This window comes from Leptopilina heterotoma, unplaced genomic scaffold (genome assembly GCF_015476425.1).
Source record: "Leptopilina heterotoma isolate Lh14 unplaced genomic scaffold, ASM1547642v1 Lhet_190, whole genome shotgun sequence".
Classification (NCBI taxonomy): Eukaryota; Metazoa; Arthropoda; class Insecta; order Hymenoptera; family Figitidae; genus Leptopilina; species Leptopilina heterotoma.
In genome coordinates this window covers 2,584,091-2,606,157 of record NW_025110909.1, presented here as the reverse complement: position 1 = coordinate 2,606,157, position 22,067 = coordinate 2,584,091, and the positions used below count along the sequence as shown (strand labels likewise).

General features: G+C 27.1%; 3 protein-coding genes across 3 annotated transcripts; 2 read left to right on the top strand and 1 right to left on the bottom strand.

Moving 5' to 3' along the window:
• Positions 1–5,131: 5,131 nt before the first annotated feature.
• LOC122500743 lies at positions 5,132–9,977 on the bottom strand. The gene is made up of 2 exons (XM_043609816.1): positions 5,403–9,977; positions 5,132–5,290 (listed from the first exon to the last, which is right to left on the bottom strand). The coding sequence occupies exons 1-2, from the start codon at positions 9,975–9,977 to the stop codon at positions 5,132–5,134; spliced, it is 4,734 nt and encodes a 1,577-aa protein (XP_043465751.1).
• Positions 9,978–11,805: 1,828 nt separating this feature from the next.
• Positions 11,806–17,731, top strand: LOC122500718. Its single transcript, XM_043609782.1, has 5 exons — positions 11,806–11,995; positions 12,797–13,043; positions 13,328–13,529; positions 14,581–14,978; positions 16,611–17,731. The coding sequence occupies exons 1-5, from the start codon at positions 11,919–11,921 to the stop codon at positions 16,656–16,658; spliced, it is 972 nt and encodes a 323-aa protein (XP_043465717.1). The 5' UTR covers positions 11,806–11,918; the 3' UTR covers positions 16,659–17,731.
• A 1,478-nt stretch (positions 17,732–19,209) lies between these two features.
• Positions 19,210–19,833, top strand: LOC122500742. Its single transcript, XM_043609815.1, has one exon. It carries the CDS (start codon positions 19,210–19,212, stop codon positions 19,831–19,833), a length of 624 nt encoding a protein of 207 aa, XP_043465750.1.
• The last annotated feature ends 2,234 nt before the right edge of the window (positions 19,834–22,067 follow it).

Below are 22,067 nucleotides of genomic sequence, written 5' to 3'. Positions count from 1 at the left end.
TTTTTGATATAACTTACTGGTAATATATACATGTATTTATTTTTTCCTTTTCAAATATAATATTTTGTTTAGTTTCAAATATTTTATAAAATATAAATTTAACGTTCTATTTTTAAAATTATATATATATTTTATATTGTTATGTTTTTTTTCTTATTTTTTGAATGTAGTTTATACAGATGTATATATTGTATGAATGTGCATTCGTTAACAGGTATTATGTATATATAGTATATATGGATTTTTGCGGGTTATGTGTGATTATTCCTCAGTATCAACACTTCCTCAGTATCAATTTTTTCTTTTTAAATTGTAAAAAACTATACTTAACTTCTGTAAAATACATAAACTATGTAACTGTTCCTTGTGGGCTCCTATATAGCCCTAGGAACTTTGATTCTTATAAATAAATAAATAATAAATAAATCTGTTCTTTTAATAAAATTGAGCATATTGCTGCAAGATTCATACCTAGCCCAGCAAATTAGTGGGAAATCAGTCTCTGTAGATCGATGAAATGTCGATTAAACTATATTGTCACCTTAATCCGCAAAACTCGTAACTCCACTTTTAGTTGAAATTTTGTTTTTTGTATTATTTATGTGAATGAAGTTGCAAATTTTTATTCTAATAAGCAAAAGGGTTTTTTTTAACTATACTTTTGCCTAAATGTCAACTGTAAGGGGCCGTTAAAAAAATACGTAACGCTTTTTGGAGGGAGGGGGGGGGGTCAAGCTATTTGTTACGGTCAGCAGAAAAAATGGCGCTAATGTATACAACATTGCGTTATATGGGGGGAGAGGAGGTCCAAATTTCCAAAAAATAGCGTTACGTATTTTTTGAACGGCCCCTAATCTGTGTAAGTAGTTTTATTACTATCGTATGAAGTAAAATTAAATGGAGTTACGAGGTTTGCGGATTAAGGTGACGATATTAGAAATAAATATTTCTTGATTGCGCCATTTTGAATTTTGAAAAACTAACATCAGATTTGTAATCAGCGACCCCAAAAACCCCTGAGTGACGTATATTAAGTGAATTCGCCATTTTGAATTTTCAAAAACTGACATCAGATTTGTAATCAGCGACCTCGAAAACCCCCGAGTGACAAGTTTCAGGCCAATCCGATTAATTTTTATATTTGGCGTCCGCCATCTTGGATCCGCCATTTTGAATTTTCAAAAACTAACATCAGATTTGTAATCAGCGACCCCGAAAACCCCCGAGTAACAATTTTCTGCCGATTTTATCTATTTTCAAAAATTTTTGCATTACGTTGTATTTTTGGACCATTTTTTAAAAATTAGCAGCCATATTGGCGTCCGCCATCTTGAAAAAAAATCAGTCGCTTTAGGATTTTATTGCTGAGGGTCCATAGACAACTTATTTGGATCTTTTAAGAGAATGCCCTTACTTTTTCCCAGTGAAAATATAATCTAAAAGAAATTTTTTTCCCGAAAAATCGTGTTTTTTTGGAAAAAATTGTTTATAACTTTTTCTCTCTTTGTTATAAACAAATTCCAACAACAGTAGCTGTAAGAGCGATAAATTTTACATCGGAAATGTTATATACAAATTTTTTCTCATGTCATTTTCATACAAAGCTGACTGCTCAAAGTCAATGGCAATTTTCTGTCCACTTGGACGTTAATGGGTTAAAATTTGATAAATTAGCATCAGGAAAATTTGTAGTTGATACAGGATCGAATATATCAATTATAAAAGAAAGTATGTTAGAAGGGAAAAACTTTAAAAAATACGCGCCTCATAATGTTTTAACAATCGGAAACAATCCCATAATATTCGAATATTCTATTTGTTTCAAACTTTACGGTAAAGAATCAGTTTTCCAAGTTACAAAAGATGAAAATGCATTTAGAGAAAACGGTTTAATTGGAATGAATTTACTTTACGATCAAAAATTTAAAATTGACTTAGAAAAAGGTATTGTAAACTTAGGGCCTAAAATACTTCATCCGCAATCTAGTGTAGATAAGAGAGATAAAATCTGTTTCATTAATTTTGAAGGAGGATATTCAGCAGTTACAAAATACAATTATGAAGGAAAACCGATTTTACCACCTAATACAGCAAAAATTGAAAGTATGTATGATGCTTATGAAGACTTATGGATAGATTCTATAAATAAATTGAGTGACGAAAAAATTTATCAATTCAACAGTAGTAAAAGAATTAAAGAATTACTAACAAAAACACGACTAGACCACATAAAAGAAGATTTACTAAGAATTATAACAAAATTTCACGACATTTTTCCATTAGGAAATGACCCTTTACCTTTAACTAAATTAACAGAGCATACAATTAGAACGACAGACGATCAACCTGTAAATACAAAGCAATATAGATATCCACCTATGTTACAGGAAGAAGTTTACGAACAAATTAAAGAAATGTTAAAGAAAAATATTCTTCGATAAAGCATGTCTCCTTTCAATTCACCGTTATGGATAGTTCCAAAGAAAAAAGACGCTTCAGGCAAAGTAAAATGGCGAATTGTTATAGATTATCGGAAAATAAATGAAAAAACTATTTTAGACAAATATCCTTTGCCATGTATTGATGAGATTATTCAACAATTAGGAAATTCTAAATTATTTTCTTGCTTTGGTCTTGCTTCCGGATTTCGTGAAATAGAAATGAATCCCAAGGACAAAGAAAAAACAGCTTTTAGCACAAACGAAGGTCATTATGAATATAATAGAATGCCTTTTGGTTTAAAAAATGCCCCTCCAACATTTCAAAGAATGATAAATAATGGATTAAAAGGACTAATAGGTAATGGATGTTTTGCTTATATTGACGATATTATTGTTTAGGAAGAACTTTGGAAGAACATAATAAAATTTTGAAGAATTTGTTTATAAGACTACGACAAGTTGGACTCAAATTACAGCCTGATAAATGCGAATATTTGTGACCAGAATTGGAAAATTTAGGTTATGTTATTACAAAAGAAGGTATAAAGCCAAATCCAGATAGAATTAAAAAAGTGAAGAATTATCCAAGACCAAAAACTCAAAAACAGATTAAGCAATTTTTAGGGCTTATTGGTTATTACAGGAAATTTATTAAAAACTTCTCCAAAATAGCAAATCCACTAACTAAACTACTACGAAAGGAAATTACATTTGAGTGGACACAGAAAGAAGAAAACGCATTTTCCGAATTAAGAGATAAATTAATATCAGCACCGATTCTACAATTTCCAGATTGGAATCAAGTTTTCGTTTTAACAACTGATGCATCAAATGAAGGGTTAGGAGCAATTTTATCACAAGGACAAATCGGAGAAGATAAACCAATAGCATTTGCTTCAAGAACATTAAGTAAAGCTGAAATAAATTACACGACGACTGAAAAAGAATTATTAGCAATTGTATGGGCAGTTAAACATTTTAGGCACCATCTTTTTGGACGAAGATTTAAAATTGTAACAGATCACAAACCCTTAGTTTGGTTATTTAATGTAAAAGATCCGACAAGCAGGTTAATGAGATGGAGACTACAATTGGAAAAATATGATTATGAAATTATTTATAAGAAAGGAGTTGCTAACACAAACGCTGACGCCTTATCGCGAATTCCAAGGGTTCAGATGACAACAGATGGTACATATGACACGTTAGAACAGCAGAACGCGCGTACTACATGTGTAAACGAAGAAAATGATAACATGGAAATAGATACGCAAACAGAAGACGACAATTCAATAGTTGATGACGAAAATAAAAACGAAAATATGGAAATAGATTCACAGACGGAAGAAAGTGATCAATCAATAATTAAAGATGAATTTAAAGTAATAAAGACTATAAAATTGATTACAGGTACTAAAGAAAAACGACAAGGATATGAAAATTATTCTCTTTTGGAACCGATAAGTAATTTGAGAAGTATACTTAAACCTATAAGAAACACAAATTATATTTGGAAAATATTAGTTTATGGAAGGAAAACAATACCCAAAGAAAGAGCTATATACAAAGTAGTAAGAGATTTTAACGAGGAAACAGAAGTACAATGGATAAGAGATATACCTCAAATAGAAAATGATGATGCGAATAAAATACGATTGAAAAGAAATAAAATAGAACAAACCGGACAGTTAATCATAAGACAAGAATTTGGACCGACAAGGATAAAAGAAATTTGGATAACGAACGAAGAAACAGAAGAAGATAACAGAATAAAAATTAGTCCTCAGTTGACAAATGAGCAACTAACAGAATTTTTAGAAAAAGAAACTAGAGAAGAAAGAATAAGAATTATTTACGAAGATATAGATGAAAGCAAAATATCAAGAATTCTTTTTAAAATATGGAAAAGCGGTGATAAGGAAATATATTTAATAAAGAAACACATTAAAACAAATAGAAGAAAAATTATAGCAGAAGCACATGAAGGAATATTAGGAGGACACTATTCTAAGGATATTACAGTACAGAAGATAAGAAATATGACAAACTGGCCCAACATTACAAGAGATGTTGAAGACTTTATCAAAACTAGCGCCGCTTGACGGCCGCAGGCGGCCGTCCGCGTTGCTGTGCTGTTTCACATGCTGCATGCTATTTCCAATGCTTTTTGTTATCTTAATATGACAAATTTAAGTAATTATTATAGAAATGAGATTAAGTGGCCGTCTTCTTTGACTCCGTTTTTACATTTAAATTTTGATATTTCAATTTCATTTTTCAATATTTATTAATTTTTATGTATACAAATTTTTTCCTCTATTAACTGCAGCTGTGTTCATATGTTTGCGTTTTACGAAGCATTTAGGGTGCGATCCCATGTGAGCAGAATACGTCCGACAGAAAGCAGAAAATCATAAAGGCGCTTGCACACTTCCAAATTTTTGGGCAAGCACCGAATTTTCACGATCGTGAAAATTCATTCACGTCACGACATTTGATTGGCTCTACTAAAAGCGGCGTGGAAATGAACTTTTATTAAAGCCAATCATATTTAGTAACGTAAATTTTCACGGACCTCGCTCACCAAAAATCTGAAAGTGTGCAAGTTTTTTTTAAGAGTGAAAAGAACAACAATGTCTACCTAACTCTTTTGCATTCATGATTTTTTGCTTTCGGTAGACGTATTTTGCTCACATGGAATCGCACTCTAAAGCTTTTTTGCGTGTTTCTTTGTTACTTCTATTATGGCTTTCTCTTGTACTCGTGAAATTCTGCTTTGCTTTACGTTTTCTTCTAAATGTTTTCTGTTTCACGCTATCTTGGGTCTGCACTCTCCTGAGTTGTATTTTCTAGTGAAAGAACATATCAAATTTTTATTAATACAGTGTCTAAAAATAATAAAAATTATATAAAAAATGTTAAAATCTAAGTGTAAATTTCTTTATAAACATAATTTTTTACAATATTACTTTCTCGTTGATTTCCTAAATATATTTTTAAAGAATCCCAAGATCGTACACGCGACATAGCAACATAAAGTTGTCCATGATTGAAAACATCTCGCCTCAAATCTATTCCAATCTTATCAAACGTTTGCCCTTGTGATTTGTTAATTGTCATTGCAAAAGCTAATTTTATTGGGAATTGTCTTCGACTAAACTGAAAAGGATAACGATCGTCACTGTACAAAGTTATTCTATTAATAAACACTATTTGTCCCATTTTATCGCCAGTTAATATTTTGCACTTCAGTAAATGATTTCCTAATTCTAACACTTGTAATCTTGTCCCATTACATAAACCTTCATTAATAGACAGATTTCTAATTAACATGATAACAGAATTTTCTCGTAATCGTAATTCATGAGGAGGTAAACATGGAGGATTTAGTGTCTCTAAGTATTCTGGTAAAAGAGCCTCGCCCATTTCGCCATTATCACAGTTTTTAGTGCTATTGACGCTGGTATAAATTTTTTCAGTTTCAGGATTCAATAATTCAACGACAGCTTTGTTAATATCATCAACATCAACATTTCTGGCTGATAATATTGCCATTTTCGATAACTTTTCAAATTGTTTTTGCCTAATTACTTCCCCATAGATATCCTCTACAATGTCTGTATTCCGTGGTGCTATGCAACTTTCTGGTAAATGTAAATTGTCATCATTATCGTTATCAGTTCCATTTCCAACTGACAATAAAAATTCAGCAAATTCAACTTCGTGAGGCAATGTACGCATATTAGCGGTCAGAGAAAATTGATGAAATACAGGCCAAATGGAACTGAATTTAATGCAAAGATCAACTAATTCACTACGAGTAGCATTTATTTTGACAGGCAATAATTGCTTAAAGTCGCCCCCAAGTATCATTATTTTATTTCCAAAAGGTCTGTTGTCATTTGTAATATCCCGCAAATTGCGATCAACTAATTCTAAAACGTGTCTTGGAGCCATCGGCGCTTCGTCCCAAATAAATACTTCAATACTTCTTAAATAATCCGCCTCTTTGGACTGTGCTTTAATAGTCTGTGAGGAATCACTATATATTGCAATTGGTAATTTAAATGTTTTATGAACTGTTTTACCATATGGAAGTAATGTTGCCGCGATTCCAGTAAATGCCATAGTACACATTTTTCTTCCTTGACTTTTTAAAATATGATATAAGGTTGTATAAATAAATGTTTTCCCTGATCCACCAGGTCCGTGGATAAAGAAACATCGATCATTGTTACTATCTTGATCGTCAACTGTATTTAAAATTCTATCAACAACTTCTTTTTGCTTTTCATTAAGTTTTAGATACTGTTGTGTGCCAATATTTCGATGTTGTTCAGACTCCCATTCACTGTCGATGTTGTCATCAGTTTCTGTAATTTGCGGCATTGATGGAAAAGAGGCTAAGCTATAATTTTCTTCATTAAGCAAAGTATTTATCTGAATGTATGCTTTTCTATGTGCAATATTCTCCGGCATTGATCTACTGTAATCTTGAGATAAATCATCTTTAAATTTTTCCCATAATTTCTCTGGTGAAATGGGATGACAATGAATTAAAAGTCTCACGAACAACCGTCTTAATTGTTGGGGCATCATCCATAATTTAGCTTCAGTCATAGCATTCTCCCATTCACTGTCATCTTCAATTAATCCTAATGATAAACATGTAGAAACAAAACTGTCATGAAGAGTTCCATTCACTGTTCTTAAATTTTCAAAACTTGTAGCTCCTTTTACAGATAACAATAACAACCTTAGGTGAAATAGTTCAACTTGTGTTGGACTAATGGAATACATACGTCCTAATACATTAAACTGAGACTTTCGTTTTTCCCATACGAACGTAGATGTACCTCTTTTTTTTTTGAATACATAATGAGATGGTATTTCAGAATATGAAAAATTTTTAGCCAAAGGGTCATTTTGATTTAATGTAAAATAAGCACTTAGTTCAGTTGAACGACTTAGCGCGCTTCTAATAGCCTCTGGATCATCAATATTATCTATCACAACTGATTGTTGATTCTGTAAATGTATAGGTAATCGATAAACTGAATGACTTCTACCTTGTAAATCATTACTAAGAATACGTCCACATGCTTCTGGAGGACTCACATAACGAGTTTCAATGTAATTCTTAATTTCATCATGGTTCAAAATATAAGATTCTTCATTTTCAGTATTATTTGAATCTCCAATTATTACAGATGCAGCATCATGACCTTTGTAAATATATTTAAAAAGATATTTTACAGACTTAACGCCCTTTACGCATTCAACATTAATATGACTACGAAAAAGTAATAGTAGCTCTTTATTGTAAGGTACAACATACCGACTGTCGAATTCTGAATTATCTCGACGGACGTAGGTTCCAGTATTTTTGCGCTTATATTTTGGATATCCATCTTCATCCATAGTAGTATGGTCAGTAAATGATTTAGGAAAATGCTTTGAACATTTTCCATCTTTATCGAAACACCAATCTCCACAAGGACCATGTATCATATTAGCTTTTACAATTTCATGTAATTCTAAATTTTCGTTAGGGTTAGGAATTTCAGCACTTATATATTTATCAACAATTTCAGGTGTTGAAATCTTGTAATTTGATTTCAATGTCACGAGTAAGTGTATATGAGGCAATCCACGCTTTTGATATTCAACTACGTAAACATAAGCTTTCACTTCTCCAAATAGCTTCTTTTTTACAATAGTGAATATTAATTCTTCTTTCTTTAGTTCAAAAACGCGAGCAACTAAATCTGGTCTATCTGAAGCAGTTTGTCCATCTAACAAATTTTCAGTTATTTCTCTCCATTTTGGATTGCATGTCATTGTGATGAATAAATCAGGAGTTCCAAATGATCGCACTATAGTCATTGCATCTTGATACGATTGTAACATGTTACGTGGTGACCCAATATATGAAGACGGTAAAATAACTACTTTTCCTACGCGGCAATTTGCATCTGTTGCTCTTTGCTCTAAATGATTTAAGAGACCTTCATATGTGTCAGCTCTCAATTGTTTTTGATTATTTCGCAAAAAGGTCATTCTATCCTTTTCAATTTTTACATAATTATCTACTGTCCATTGCTGAAATAATCGCCGACCCATCAAAATATAATTTGTATTATTTCGAATAGCCATTCGGTACTTTATATAAGCATTTCTAGTAACTCTTCGTTTATTTCCAACCATTTCAATACTATCATGCCAGCCTCTATTTCCATAGGGATAAAATAATGGATAAGTCCAAGGTTCTACATTTGCATCCATAGAACTCACATACTGTAAGCTTTTTGTATTTTTATTACGTATTGTAACATAAGACTCTGGTATTTCACCTTCTGCTGTGGTTGAAAAAATTGCTGCAACTTCATTAACCTTTTGAAAATTAAAGCGTCTTTTATCTTGTCCTTTCTTTAGTGTAAATAGCAATTGTAGTTCAGGTTCCTGGCCATCATTTTCTGACACCATTGATTCCAATTCATCTTTCATCATTTGATAAGAATGTGCAAATACGTTATTTTGTACCATGACATTATGAAGAGCATTAAGAATTTCTGCATTTAAATTTGAATTCATATTTAGACGATAGTTTGTAGCCTCATTAGCATCAACTATAAATAGTTGGCCATATCTTGGTAATTCATCATTAGCTGGATATAACGATGTATTGATTTGGTAATAAATTTGACCTTGAATTTTAAAACAGTATGGTCCCGGTCTTCTATTATTAAACTGTACTAAGTTAGCATTAAAAGATGCAAATGAGAATACATTATTATAATAACGTATATGATCATAAAAGTGTTTTGACAAAGAATGTTTACCATCAAACAGTTGTTTTAAAATTGATAGTGGTTCTGGCAAACAATCTAATACTACTTTTCCATGACTACAGCAATTATTAAAAGAATTTCCTTTGTTAGATACTTTTTCTGCTTTAAAATGCTTTGCACTGCAATGAATGCATAAAACATTCATAGCACCAAGATAATGTTCGGAAATATTGTTTAAAAAATTATTATCTCTATTAGACTCAGAATGCACAGTGGTTGTAGTGCTTGTGGAAGGAAGTAAGCTTGCATTATTACAATAATTATGCTCATTAAAGTGTAGTAAATTTTGAACCTGAGTAGATTGACTAACGTTTAATTGTCCAGTTGAAGAAAATAATTCTACATTATTACAATAATTATGCTCATTTAAAAGCAGTGAACTTTTTTGCAAGTGAATTGCCTGATTAGGGTTTGATTCATCATCATTTACCGAAATTAATTCAATATTATTGCAATAATTATGCTCGTTAAATTGTAGCAAATTTTTCTCTAAATGATTCGATTGATTACTGTTAAGCTCATAGCCATTTGTGATATCATTTTTATCGATACTTCCTATTTGAATAACATGTTCTATTTTATTCTTCTTATTAATCGTGTTATCTATAGAACATTCTAGCTCATGTACAATTCTATTTTTACATTCTCGTGATTTTCGTTTCCGATCAGGAACTATTCTTTTCATTTTTCAACTTTTTGTATTTGTACACACTTAATTTTTTAAAAAATCAATTTTATCCAATCTGTTTTATGTTTTATTTCTTTATCAATCTGTTTTATCTCTTTAAATTAAAAAATTAATCTTTTCTATTGTTTTATCTCTTTAAATAGTTTTTATCTTTTGAATATCTGTTTGGTCTCTTAAAAATCTGTTTATTTATCTTTTAAATCTAATAAATTATATATATTTTTAGTTTTTTTAATACTGTTAATTAATCTCTTAAATCTATTAATCTGATAAATCTATTAATCTGGTAAATCTATTAGTCTGATAAATCTATTAATCTATTAAATCTATAATTCTGTTAAATCTATTAATCTGATAAATCTATTAACCTGATAAATCTATTAATCTGATAAATCTGTTAATCTGTTAAATCTATTAATCTCGTAAATCTATTAATCTGATAAATCTATGAAATCTTTTTTCCTGTAGAACTCTTCTTTCTTGGCGATTTATTATCACCTGTAAAAGAGTTAATAAAATTAGATTAGTTAAAAAATAAGATTACTTAAATATTTTCTTATTAAATAATAATAATAGCTATGTCAATAATGAAAATGTTTGTATATAAACAAAACGTTTTTTTACAATTTTTAAATTTAAATATAAAACTTTTCATTTTACATTTGCGTTTTTAAGACGTATAAATAAAAATGCACTTAAACAAAACGTTTGTTAATAATTTTTTTTAGTTACAATTACATCACATTTTATTTCGGAAAACTTTTGAAATCACTATATGTCTGACAAATTAATACTATAATAATATTCTTATTCCAATATGAATTAATATAATTGTAAAAAAGTGTAAATCTTTTAATTTACATGTAATAATATAATATTTGACATTACAGTTAAAAATCTCCTTCTGCCTGCTAAAATAATTTACTTCTTCAAGCCTATAAAATTAATTAATAATAATAATTATAATTATAATTAATTAATTAATTATAATTAATAATATTATTATTATTAATTAATAATAAATTCTTAGATTTTACACTTCGCAAATTTTAGGTTAATTATATTATAAAGCATTATCTCAAACTATTAATAATTACTAAATTATAATGATGCATGCTTACGTACCGTATTAAGAAGATGTTCAGGCTGTAAATATTTTTCTCCTCGACAATTTGGTCCTTTGCGGTTTTTTTATTATTATATTTTTATTACAAAGAAAATGTGCGTCTTTGCGCGCGAGTATAGACATAGACATAAACTGTAACGTTTTTAATAGATTGAAACTCAAGTTTTTTCGATAAAAAATCTACAACCTGATATGACACTCTAAAGGCCTTTCTCCATGTCTAGATGCTTACGTTTTAACGTAAACGTTTTTGCGTTTTCATATACTTTTAGGGTGCGATCACATGTGAGCAGAATACGTCGACCGAAGCAGAAAATTATAAGAGTGAAAAGAAGAACAATATCTATCTATCTCTTTTGCACTCATGATTTTCTGCTTTCGGTCGACGTATTCTGCTCACATGGGATCGCACCCTTAAGCTACATTTACATAGAGAAAAAAGTGAGAAACGCGCGACGCAAACGCGAAAAATTGCCACGTATTTTTTTCGCGTCTGCGTCGCGCATTTTTCACTTTTTTTCTCTATCTAGATACTGCTTTATTCTTGTTACTCTTATTGTTTAAAGTTAAACGCATGCATATAAACACCGCTTAAAGACTAACGAACTCCACTATTCTACATGTAAGTGCACCCTAAGGTAAATTATTCTTTTCATGTAAAGGCACCATAATATAACGGCGTCCCATTGTTCTAAACTTTCAAGCTTGATGATCGTTCTTTTACTGCGAAACCGTTGAACTGGAAGGACGTGCTCGCTGCTCTGTGGAGAAAGAACAAAGGACGCTGCTCTGTGGAGAAAGAACAAAGGAATATGGAGAAACTTATCGAAAAACACGACATCACCTGCAACGAAGAAATCGATTCATTTACGAATGGAGATACAACGATGTAAGTTTTATATATAATAATAAATAACGTTAATATAAATTATTTTAAATATTACATTAAATATCATTACTTAATAATAAGAAAGGGATCTGCACGAGAAAAAATTGTTGTAGGTTAATTTTAGTAGTCTTTGGTTATCTGCAAACATAATTAATTTTTATTAACTATTTTAAATATTAAAATAAAAATAATAATTAAAAATAATTTTTTATTTCAGTAAGGTAATTAAGAGTTTCTAAACATAACCTATAATTTTGTATATCGTAAGGTCCCTTTCACCAGAAAACATTAAAAATCACAGTAAATATAAAAGAAAACTTTGTTAATGTATATGTTAAAATTTAAAAAAAGTTAATAATATTATAAAATGCAATTTTTGGAAGCTACTATTAAAATAGTAGCAGTATTAATTTTCGTTTATGTTTTTTCGGTTTCGGATAATAATTTTAATTTCTCTGTCACATATTAAAAATCACAATAAATATAAAAGAAAAAAACTTTGTTAATGTATTATTTTTTAAAATTAAAAAAAAATGCTATAATGTTAATATTAATTTCTGTGGGGATAACCTTAAAATTCACTTTTTGAGGTTATCTTCATAGAAAGTAAAATGTGAAAAATAAATTAAATTATGCTACTACTTTAAAAGATTCCATCCAAATATTATATTTTATATATTAAAATTAACATTAATAAAATGTTTTGTTTTATTTTATAGCGATTTTTAATTAGTGTCAGTCACTGTACCCGATATCCTACTTTCTTTTCCTTCATTAAAATTTTTTTTCAAAAATTTACAGAATCTTGACAGGATTGATTGTGATGAAGGAGGAGCCCAAGCCACGGCAAAATACAGGAGGAACGATGTCGAATCGATCAGGGAACGATCGATCAGGGAACGATCGATCAGGGAACGATCAGAATAACTCGTCCACTTCGAGGAATCGGCCAGATAAATATATATTGGACAATCTAAGCGGCAGAAGGCGAAGAATCCTTATATGGCCAAAACGTATACAGGAGTTCGATGGCAAATTGGTGAACCACGTAAGTATAATATATGTGACGTTCCACGAGAAAAGGGACCTTATTTACTCTTGTCATAAGGTCCCTTTTCTTGTGGAGCGTCACATATAATTAATATTTCTTTTGAAAAAGTGTTTTTTCTATTTTTTTATTTTATAAAAAGTATTGCTCATTAGAAATTTGTTTTAACCTATAAAAACACTTTTTCAAAACAAAAAATATTCTGCTTAATTTATATTATATTTATATAATATATTAATTACTTCAAGTTTTAAATAAAAATATTTTTTTTAATCTTGTTTCAGATCGTTCGAATCACGAGAGGAAAAGTGATGGGCGTGAATATGCAGTATTATTTCGAGAAGGATGATTTGGGACCAGTTGAAATATCAATAGTGGACAATTCCGTCGTCGAAATTTTGGAACACATTCCACCCTCCGAGAACATTACCGTCTTCAAAGAAATAGCATTGAAAGATGCAGGGAAATACGTTGGTGAGAACGTTTGTAAGTATCGAATTCAAAAAATTATTATTATTTGTCGTATTATATTTTACACAAAAAAAATTAATTGATATTTCAATGATATCAATTAATTTTTTTAATTGATTGTTTATTTATTTCATTGATTTTTATTTATATTTATTTATTTCTTTTTTGAATTTAATATTATTTACTTATTTATTTTTATTATTTTACACTTTTTTTAATTATTTTATAATTAATTTCTTTTAATTTTGATTAGTTCTTTGGTTGTTTCCTTACTTCTTTTTTAAATTCATTGATATGATATTTTAATTAATTATTTATGTTTATTATTTTAATTTATTGCATTTCTTTTTTGTGACATTATTTATTTTTATTTATTTTGATTGTTTAATTAATTTACTTGTTTAGTTATTTGATTGATTAATTTTTAATTTTCTGAATTTAATATTATTGATTGTTTAATTAATTTACTTGTTTATTTATTTGATTGAATTAATTTTTAATTTTCTGAATTTAATATTATTTACTTATTTTTATTATTTTATTTTTTTTAATTAATATATTATTTTATTTATTAGAATTAATTTCTTTGTATTTTAATTAGTTTTTTGTTGTTTCTTTACCTTATTAAATTTATTGATATTTTAATTGTTTATATTTATTATTTTAGTTTATTGTATTTATTTTTTGTTACATTATTATTTTTATTTTTTATTTCTATTTATGTTTATTATTATTATTTCTGTACATTTTATTTATTTTGATTGATTGTTTATTTATTTCATTGATTTTTATTTATATATTACTTCCTCATATAGAGGAAGTATTTATTTATTTGCTATTTGTATTCAATATTATTTACTAAATTATGTATTTTTATTATTTTATCCTTTTTTAATTATTATATTATTTTATTTATTATAATTAATTTCTTTTAATTTTAATTACTTTTTTCAATAATCAATCAACAAACAATCAATTGATTTCCAAAAAAATTTACATGAAAAAAATATTTATTTAGTTAATTTTGAATGTTTTTAATAATGTATTATTTATCGGTGTTTTTCAGCAATTACAGCATTCCTAAAACTTAAAGTAGAGAATGTTATTCTAAATAACTACTCCTATGGATGTGGGTGCATAACCGATTTAAAGCATAAGCTAATTGTAAATGTATCAAGTTACACTGCCAGAAATGACATCCCAGAAGGATCAAAAGTAACAGCACGTGGTTTACTCCGGAGCAATCTTAACAACCTAATTCTACAACTGTCTACTGTGGACGACATGACAATCGCGGGCGAGGAAATTGCCACTTCCAAAGACATGAAAAAAGGTTTTCTCTGCTTAAAAGTTGAAGAATTGAGTAATTCCTCAAACTCGCAGAGTACTCAACGACAAACTCCTCCGAGAGAGCATCAAAACAATCCAGATTCTGACATCCATAACGATTCATCTCCGAAATCTGTAAGTTTTATTTAAATTATAAAATTTTTTTATTTGTGTTTTTATTATTATTTTTTTAATTTTTATTTATTTTGATTGATTTTTTAAATTGATTGATTGATTGTTATTTATTTATATTTATATACTACTTTTTTGAATTTAATATTATTTACTTATTTTTTTTTTTTATTATTTTATATTAATTATTATTATATCATTTTATTTATTATAATTAATTTCTTTTAATTTTAATTAGTTTTTTGTTGTTTCTTTACTTCTTTATTAATTATTAAATTCATTGTTATTTTAATTTATTGTATTTCTTTTTTGTTACATCTTTATTTCTTATTTCTATTTATTTTTTAATTATTTGTTTTACTGTTAACTTATATATTTATATAATTAATAACTAATTTCTTTTCATTTTAATTAATTTTTTGTTGTTTTTTTACTTCTTTATTAAATTCATTGTTATTTTAATTGTTTATATTATTTATTATTATTTTAATTTATTGTATTTCTTTTTATTTTAATTTATTGTATTTCTTTTTTGTTACATCTTTATTTCTTATTTCTATTTATTTTTTAATTATTTGTTTTATTGTTAACTTATATATTTATATAATTAATAACTAATTTCTTTTCATTTTAATTAATTTTTTGTTGGTTTTTTACATCTTTATTAAATTCATTGTTATTTTAATTGTTTATATTATTTATTATTATTTTAATTTATTGTATTTCTTTTTATTTTAATTTATTGTATTTCTTTTTTGTTACATCTTTATTTCTTATTTCTATTTATTTTTTAATTATTTGTTTTATTGTTAACTTATATATTTATATAATTAATAACTAATTTCTTTTCATTTTAATTAATTTTTTGTTGTTTTTTTACTTCTTTATTAAATTCATTGTTATTTTAATTGTTTATATTATTTATTATTATTTTAATTTATTGTATTTCTTTTTATTTTAATTTATTGTATTTCTTTTTTGTTACATCTTTATTTCTTATTTCTATTTATTTTTTAATTATTTGTTTTATTTTTAACTTATATATTTATATAATTAATAACTAATTTCTTTTCATTTTAATTAATTTTTTGTTGTTTTTTTACTTCTTTATTAAATTCATTGTTATTTTAATTGTTTATATTATTTATTATTATTTTAATTTATTTAATTTATTGTATTTCTTTTTTGTTACATTTTTATTTTTTAATTACTTGTTTTATTGTTAACTTATATATTTATATCATTAATAATTAATTAATTTTATTTATTTTTTTTGTTATTAGCACATTTATTTATTTATTTTTGTTAGTATGTTTATTTATTTTATTGTTAATTACTTTATATATTAGTAATGAAGTTATTTTATTTGCAATTTTTTTTAATTTATTGTTATTTTAATTTTTTCTTAAAATTCTAATTTATTATATTTCTTTTTTGTTATATTATTTTTATTTTTTATTTCTATTTAGTTTTGTTGACTTATTTATTTTTAATTTTATTTATTGATTGACTATGTTTTATTTTTGTTAATTATTTTCTGTTTATTTCTATATATACATTTAATGATTTTTTTCTATTTATATGTTTATTATATTGTGATTTTTTTGTACATTCATTTAATAATTTTATTTTCAGAAGTTTCCTAAGTTAAGCGAGTTCCCACCATTGCCGAAGAAGCCATAAGTCTGTTAAGTGCTGCTTCTTCATCGTCTGTTTTCCTTTTCAAGAGAAATAACATTTTTAATCTCTCGTTTATATCGTTTATACTCGTTTATAATTACAAAAATTTTTGTTCTTTCATTTAATAACTTTAATTTTTTAAATAGTAATAAATATTTTTATTTATTTAAAAGAATTTTTTTATATAAAAAAAATCAGAACTATTTAGAAAAATGTAACTTATTTTTTTATACAATTTATAATATTATAATCTTTTAGAAAAAAAACATGAGCGAGAATAGATATAAAATAGGCATTTAAGTAAAAAAGACTGCCCTACTTTTATAAATTAATTATAAAGCAAATAAGTATTAAGAACCCCACAGAAAATAAATTAGTTTTGTGTCCCTATCGATTTTTCTCTTTATTAATAATAAAAACAAATGGATTTTGAATATATTACGTTTATAAGTTTATACATTCAATTGGAAGAAAACTTTTAAATTCAAAAACTTAGAGAAAAATCGACTAAAACCGAAAACTAATGTATTTTCTGGGAGCTTCTTTATTTTCATAATGATATTATACAATTTTCCAAAGATTTAAATATTAAGATTTGACTATAAAAAATATTATTATAAGTTATATTTATTACCAAATATGTATTTGTTTTTATGAACTTTATATTAAAAAAATTAAAAGGCGAGAATCTGCTACTCAGGAGCTGCTGCTCACTCTCGGAGAGTAGATTCTCGCCTTTTTAAGGCGAGCCCTGAAACACGAGCTCTAATTTCGGCCTTGAAAGCATGTAGTAGTTCTGCCTAAAATTTTTTCAGTTAAATGTCATAAAATTAAATACATTATTTTTTTGTCTTAGTCGATTTTATTGTAAAAGAAATGAATTTTGAGTTTGTACATTTCAGTTTAAAAAACTGTTAAATGAAAAAAATTGTACGAAAATCTTCTGTCTGTGACAACTAAAAGTAATGTATTTCCTGGCAGTTCTATATTTTTATTTTTAAAATTATGACATAAATTTTTTTTCCAAAGAAATAAGTATGTATTATTATGAACTTAATATTTAAAAAAAAATGTTATATTAATGTTATTCATAATAAATTATTTTTCTTTATTAATTATTTAATTATAATAATAATAATGTAAACCAATTTAAAAATGTTGTTGTAAAATAAAATTTTCATATACATTTAAATACGACAAATTTTTTTTCTAAAAAAAAAAATTACTTCAATCCTTTCTAACTCCAACCAATCCTATATTTAAAATAATTTACTTTTTTTTTATTAATAAAAAAATTATAAAATTATAAAAAAATCGAGATCAGAAAAGATTTAATTCTTACAATAAATTGTATTAGAAGTTTTTTTTTTAAATAAAATTTCCAATTGCTTCATGCTAAATTGTTTGAAGACAGTTAAGAAGTCTGAATTAAAAAAAAATTTATTTTTTAATTACTTCTTTTGTAAATAATATAATTTAATTTATTTTTTAAGTTTTTAATTTAAACAAAAAAAAATAAAAAATTTTAAATTTTCGCGCCAACCAATAAAGTGAATGCCTTCATCTGCTCCATCTTCTTTATTTTTAATTTTTAATTTGCGCTTAAGCTGTCTCATTTACATACGAAAGTGTCCTCTCTATGTTTCACATTTTTAATGCTTTAAGTTAATTCGAGATTTTCGATAGTCGATTTCCTTCAATTCGAGATTCTCGCTCATGTCTTTTTTTCTAAAGGATAACTCCAACCAATCCTATATTTAAAATAATTTACTTTTTTTTTATTAATAAAAAAATTATAAAATTATAAAAAAATCGAGATCAGAAAAGATTTAATTCTTACAATAAATTGTATTAGAAGTTTTTTTTTTAAATAAAATTTCCAATTGCTTCATGCTAAATTGTTTGAAGACAGTTAAGAAGTCTGAATTAAAAAAAAATTTATTTTTTAATTACTTCTTTTGTAAATAATATAATTTAATTTATTTTTTAAGTTTTTAATTTAAACAAAAAAAAATAAAAAATTTTAAATTTTAGCGCCAACCAATAAAGTGAATGCCTTCATCTGCTCCATCTTCTTTATTTTTAATTTTTAATTTGCGCTTAAGCTGTCTCATTTACATACGAAAGTGTCCTCTCTATGTTTCACATTTTTAATGCTTTAAGTTAATTCGAGATTTTCGATAGTCGATTTCCTTCAATTCGAGATTCTCGCTCATGTCTTTTTTTCTAAAGGACATGTGATCTATGTCAACGATTTAAACAAAATGAAAGAAAGTAGGAATATTATGAAGAATCAGATATACCAGAAGGACCAAATGATAAAATATCAATAGATCTAGTGGGACCATTAAATGAAACTACGAGCGGAAATAAATACATTTTGGTGATTCAAGATTTTTTGACTAGATATGTGCATTTGGAATCATTGAAGGACAAATCAGCAACTTTAGTCATAGAGGCTATGTGGAAAGGATATTTATAAACGAACGGAAAACCCTTAGAAATACTTACTGATAATGGAAAAGAATTTATTAATAACGAATTCTCAGATTTAATGACCGATTTAAAAATAAAACATGTAAAAACTTCAGTTTATCACCCACAAAGTAATGGAAAGAATGAAAGATCACACAAGAAGATTAACGAATATTTAAGTATTTATGCGCAAAAAGATGAATGGGATAAAGAGTTACCTAAAGCAATGTTAACATACAATATGACAATAAACAGAATTACAGGATTTTCTCCGTTTGAACCACAGAATGGCAGAAAAGCAAGAGAAGCATTTGAAACAGCAAACAAAATAACGAACCTCGTAAAGAAAAACGAATTAAAACAATTAGAACATGAAAACAAATTACATGTTGCAAGAAGAAAAATCAACGAATCTCAAAGAAAACAAATTCTGACTGATAAAAAGACAATTGCAGTCGGTGAACAAATATTGATAAGAAATCATATGAGAAAAAAAGGAGACCCTTTGTGGTTAGGACCACATGTAGTTTTGCATAAAATTAGGAATACATACACGATAGAAAATAATAGAAAGGTACATAAAGAAGATATTAAGAAATATTTTGTTTTAGATAGTGAAGAAGACGATTTGGATGACGACAACAATGGCAATTCTGATGAAGATTTTGATAATGAACCTCGTGCTGGTTGTAGCAGAAACTGATTATAATATAACGGAATTAAAAGGCAATATATATAAGGAAGAAATAGGAAAAGCGTACTTATATTCAGAGGAATGGAAATTGATGATTATGATAAATGTTACGAGAACTGAAGATAGAATAGTTGTTATTCAAAAAATATTAACACAGGTTAGTCATCTATGCGTGACTGAATGTCAAGAAAATTACGAAATTAAAACTATCGCTTCTAGATTTAGTCGTTTAAGGGAAAAAGAATCACTATTATATAACATAATGGGTAAACAAAGAGTTAAAAGAGGACTTTTAAATATAATAGGAGACGCATCAAAAATATTATTTGGGACATTAAGCGATTCAGATTTAAATATTATTAATAAAGAATTTGATCAATTATATAATGATAATAAGGTTTTAAATGAAGCAATAAAAAACAATACTAAAGTAATAAAAATGATCTTAGATTCGTCATCTCAAGATTATAAGTTCTTAGATAATAAACTTGTAGCAGACTACGATATGTTCAACCAAATGAAAGCAAAAATAAATAATAACAAAAAGAGCTTGTTTATACAGCAAAAATTATTGATAGTCGAAACTTTAATAGAAGAAATGAACGATGACATAGATTGAGCAATAAGTTTAATTAATCTAGGGAAACATGGTATTATAAATCCTCAAATTCTAACGCCTAAAATGTTGCATGAAACTATTGATGGATTTGAAAAGGAATTTAGAACTAAATATCACATCGAAAGCGATGAGAGAAACTATCAACATATTATAGACATTAGTAATATCACTACAATTATTAAAAATCATCACTTAGTATACATAATTAAAATTCCGATTTTAGATAAAGAAGAATTGGCAATAGTAAGAAATTTACCAATTCCAGAACGAATAATTAATGGTCAAGCTATGGTGTTTTTACCAAACCACGAATATATTTTACAAACGAAAACTGAATACGTACCGATTGACAAGACAGATTTAGAAAAATGTAGTACTATAGAAGACTATAAAATTTGTAAGAGAAATCAACCGAATTATTTAACGTATCAAACAGAAAATTGTGACGCGGATTTAATAAAAATGTCAAATAAGAATTGTCTAAAATCTCCTTTACTACTCAGCGATGAAACGTTTATGAAAACAGAAATAGGTTATATATGTATATTTGTAAAAGAGACAGTTATAGATATAGTGTGCGAAAATAATAATTATAATGGTAAAAAATTGGGTACTTTTCTAATAACAGGGAATAGATGTAAGCTATATACAAATGAAATAAAACTAGATCCTAATAAATCGATAAGAAATATAACTAAATATTTCGAGGACACAATCACAATAGAATTAGATTTTGAGAAAGATGACTTAAAATGAATTAACGATAAATTACCAAAATTACCAAGATTTCTTAATTTAGATAGAATAGAAGAAGCGAAAATTAGTATGGAAGATACTGAAATGATGTTAGATAAAATAAAAACACATGAAAGATTTAAGAGTTGGACAGAAAAGTCTTTGACGTATTTAGAGTACACCGTCCGACACGATTTTTCACACACAAAAAAATCAAACATTTTTGGAAACTAGGACCAAAAAAAAATACCCGTGTCTGGCCGTTTTGCTGGATCAAGTCGTTTGTGGCTTCTAGGGGTGAAAACAACCCTTAAATGAAAAGTGACAAGTAATAATTTAAAAATAGATTCAATTTGCCTAAAACTCGTTACTCGGGGGTTTTTGGGGTCGCAGATCACGAATCCGATGTCGGTTTTTTAAAATTAAAAATGGCGGATCCAATATGGCGGCTGTCAAAATAAAAAATTGATCGGATTTGCTTGAAACTTGTTACTCGGAAGTTTTTGGGGTCGCTGATCACGAATCCGATGTCAGTTTTTCAAAATTCAAAATGGAGGATCCAATATGGCGAAAATATTTTTTAAAAAATGATTTAATTTGCCTGAAACTCGTTGCCAGGGGGTTTTTGGGGTCGCTGATTACGAATCTCATGTCAGTTTTTCAAAATTCAAAATGGCGGATCCAATATGGCGGACATCTTTTTTAAAAAATGATTTAATTTGCCTGAAACTCGTTGCTTGGGGGTTTTTGGGGTCGCTGATTACGAATATGATATTAGATTTTTGAAATTCAAAGTGGCGGATCCAATATGACTGACAACTTTTTGAAAAATAGATTCAATTTCCCTGAAACTCGTTACTCAGGGGGTTTTGGGGTCGTTGATTACGTA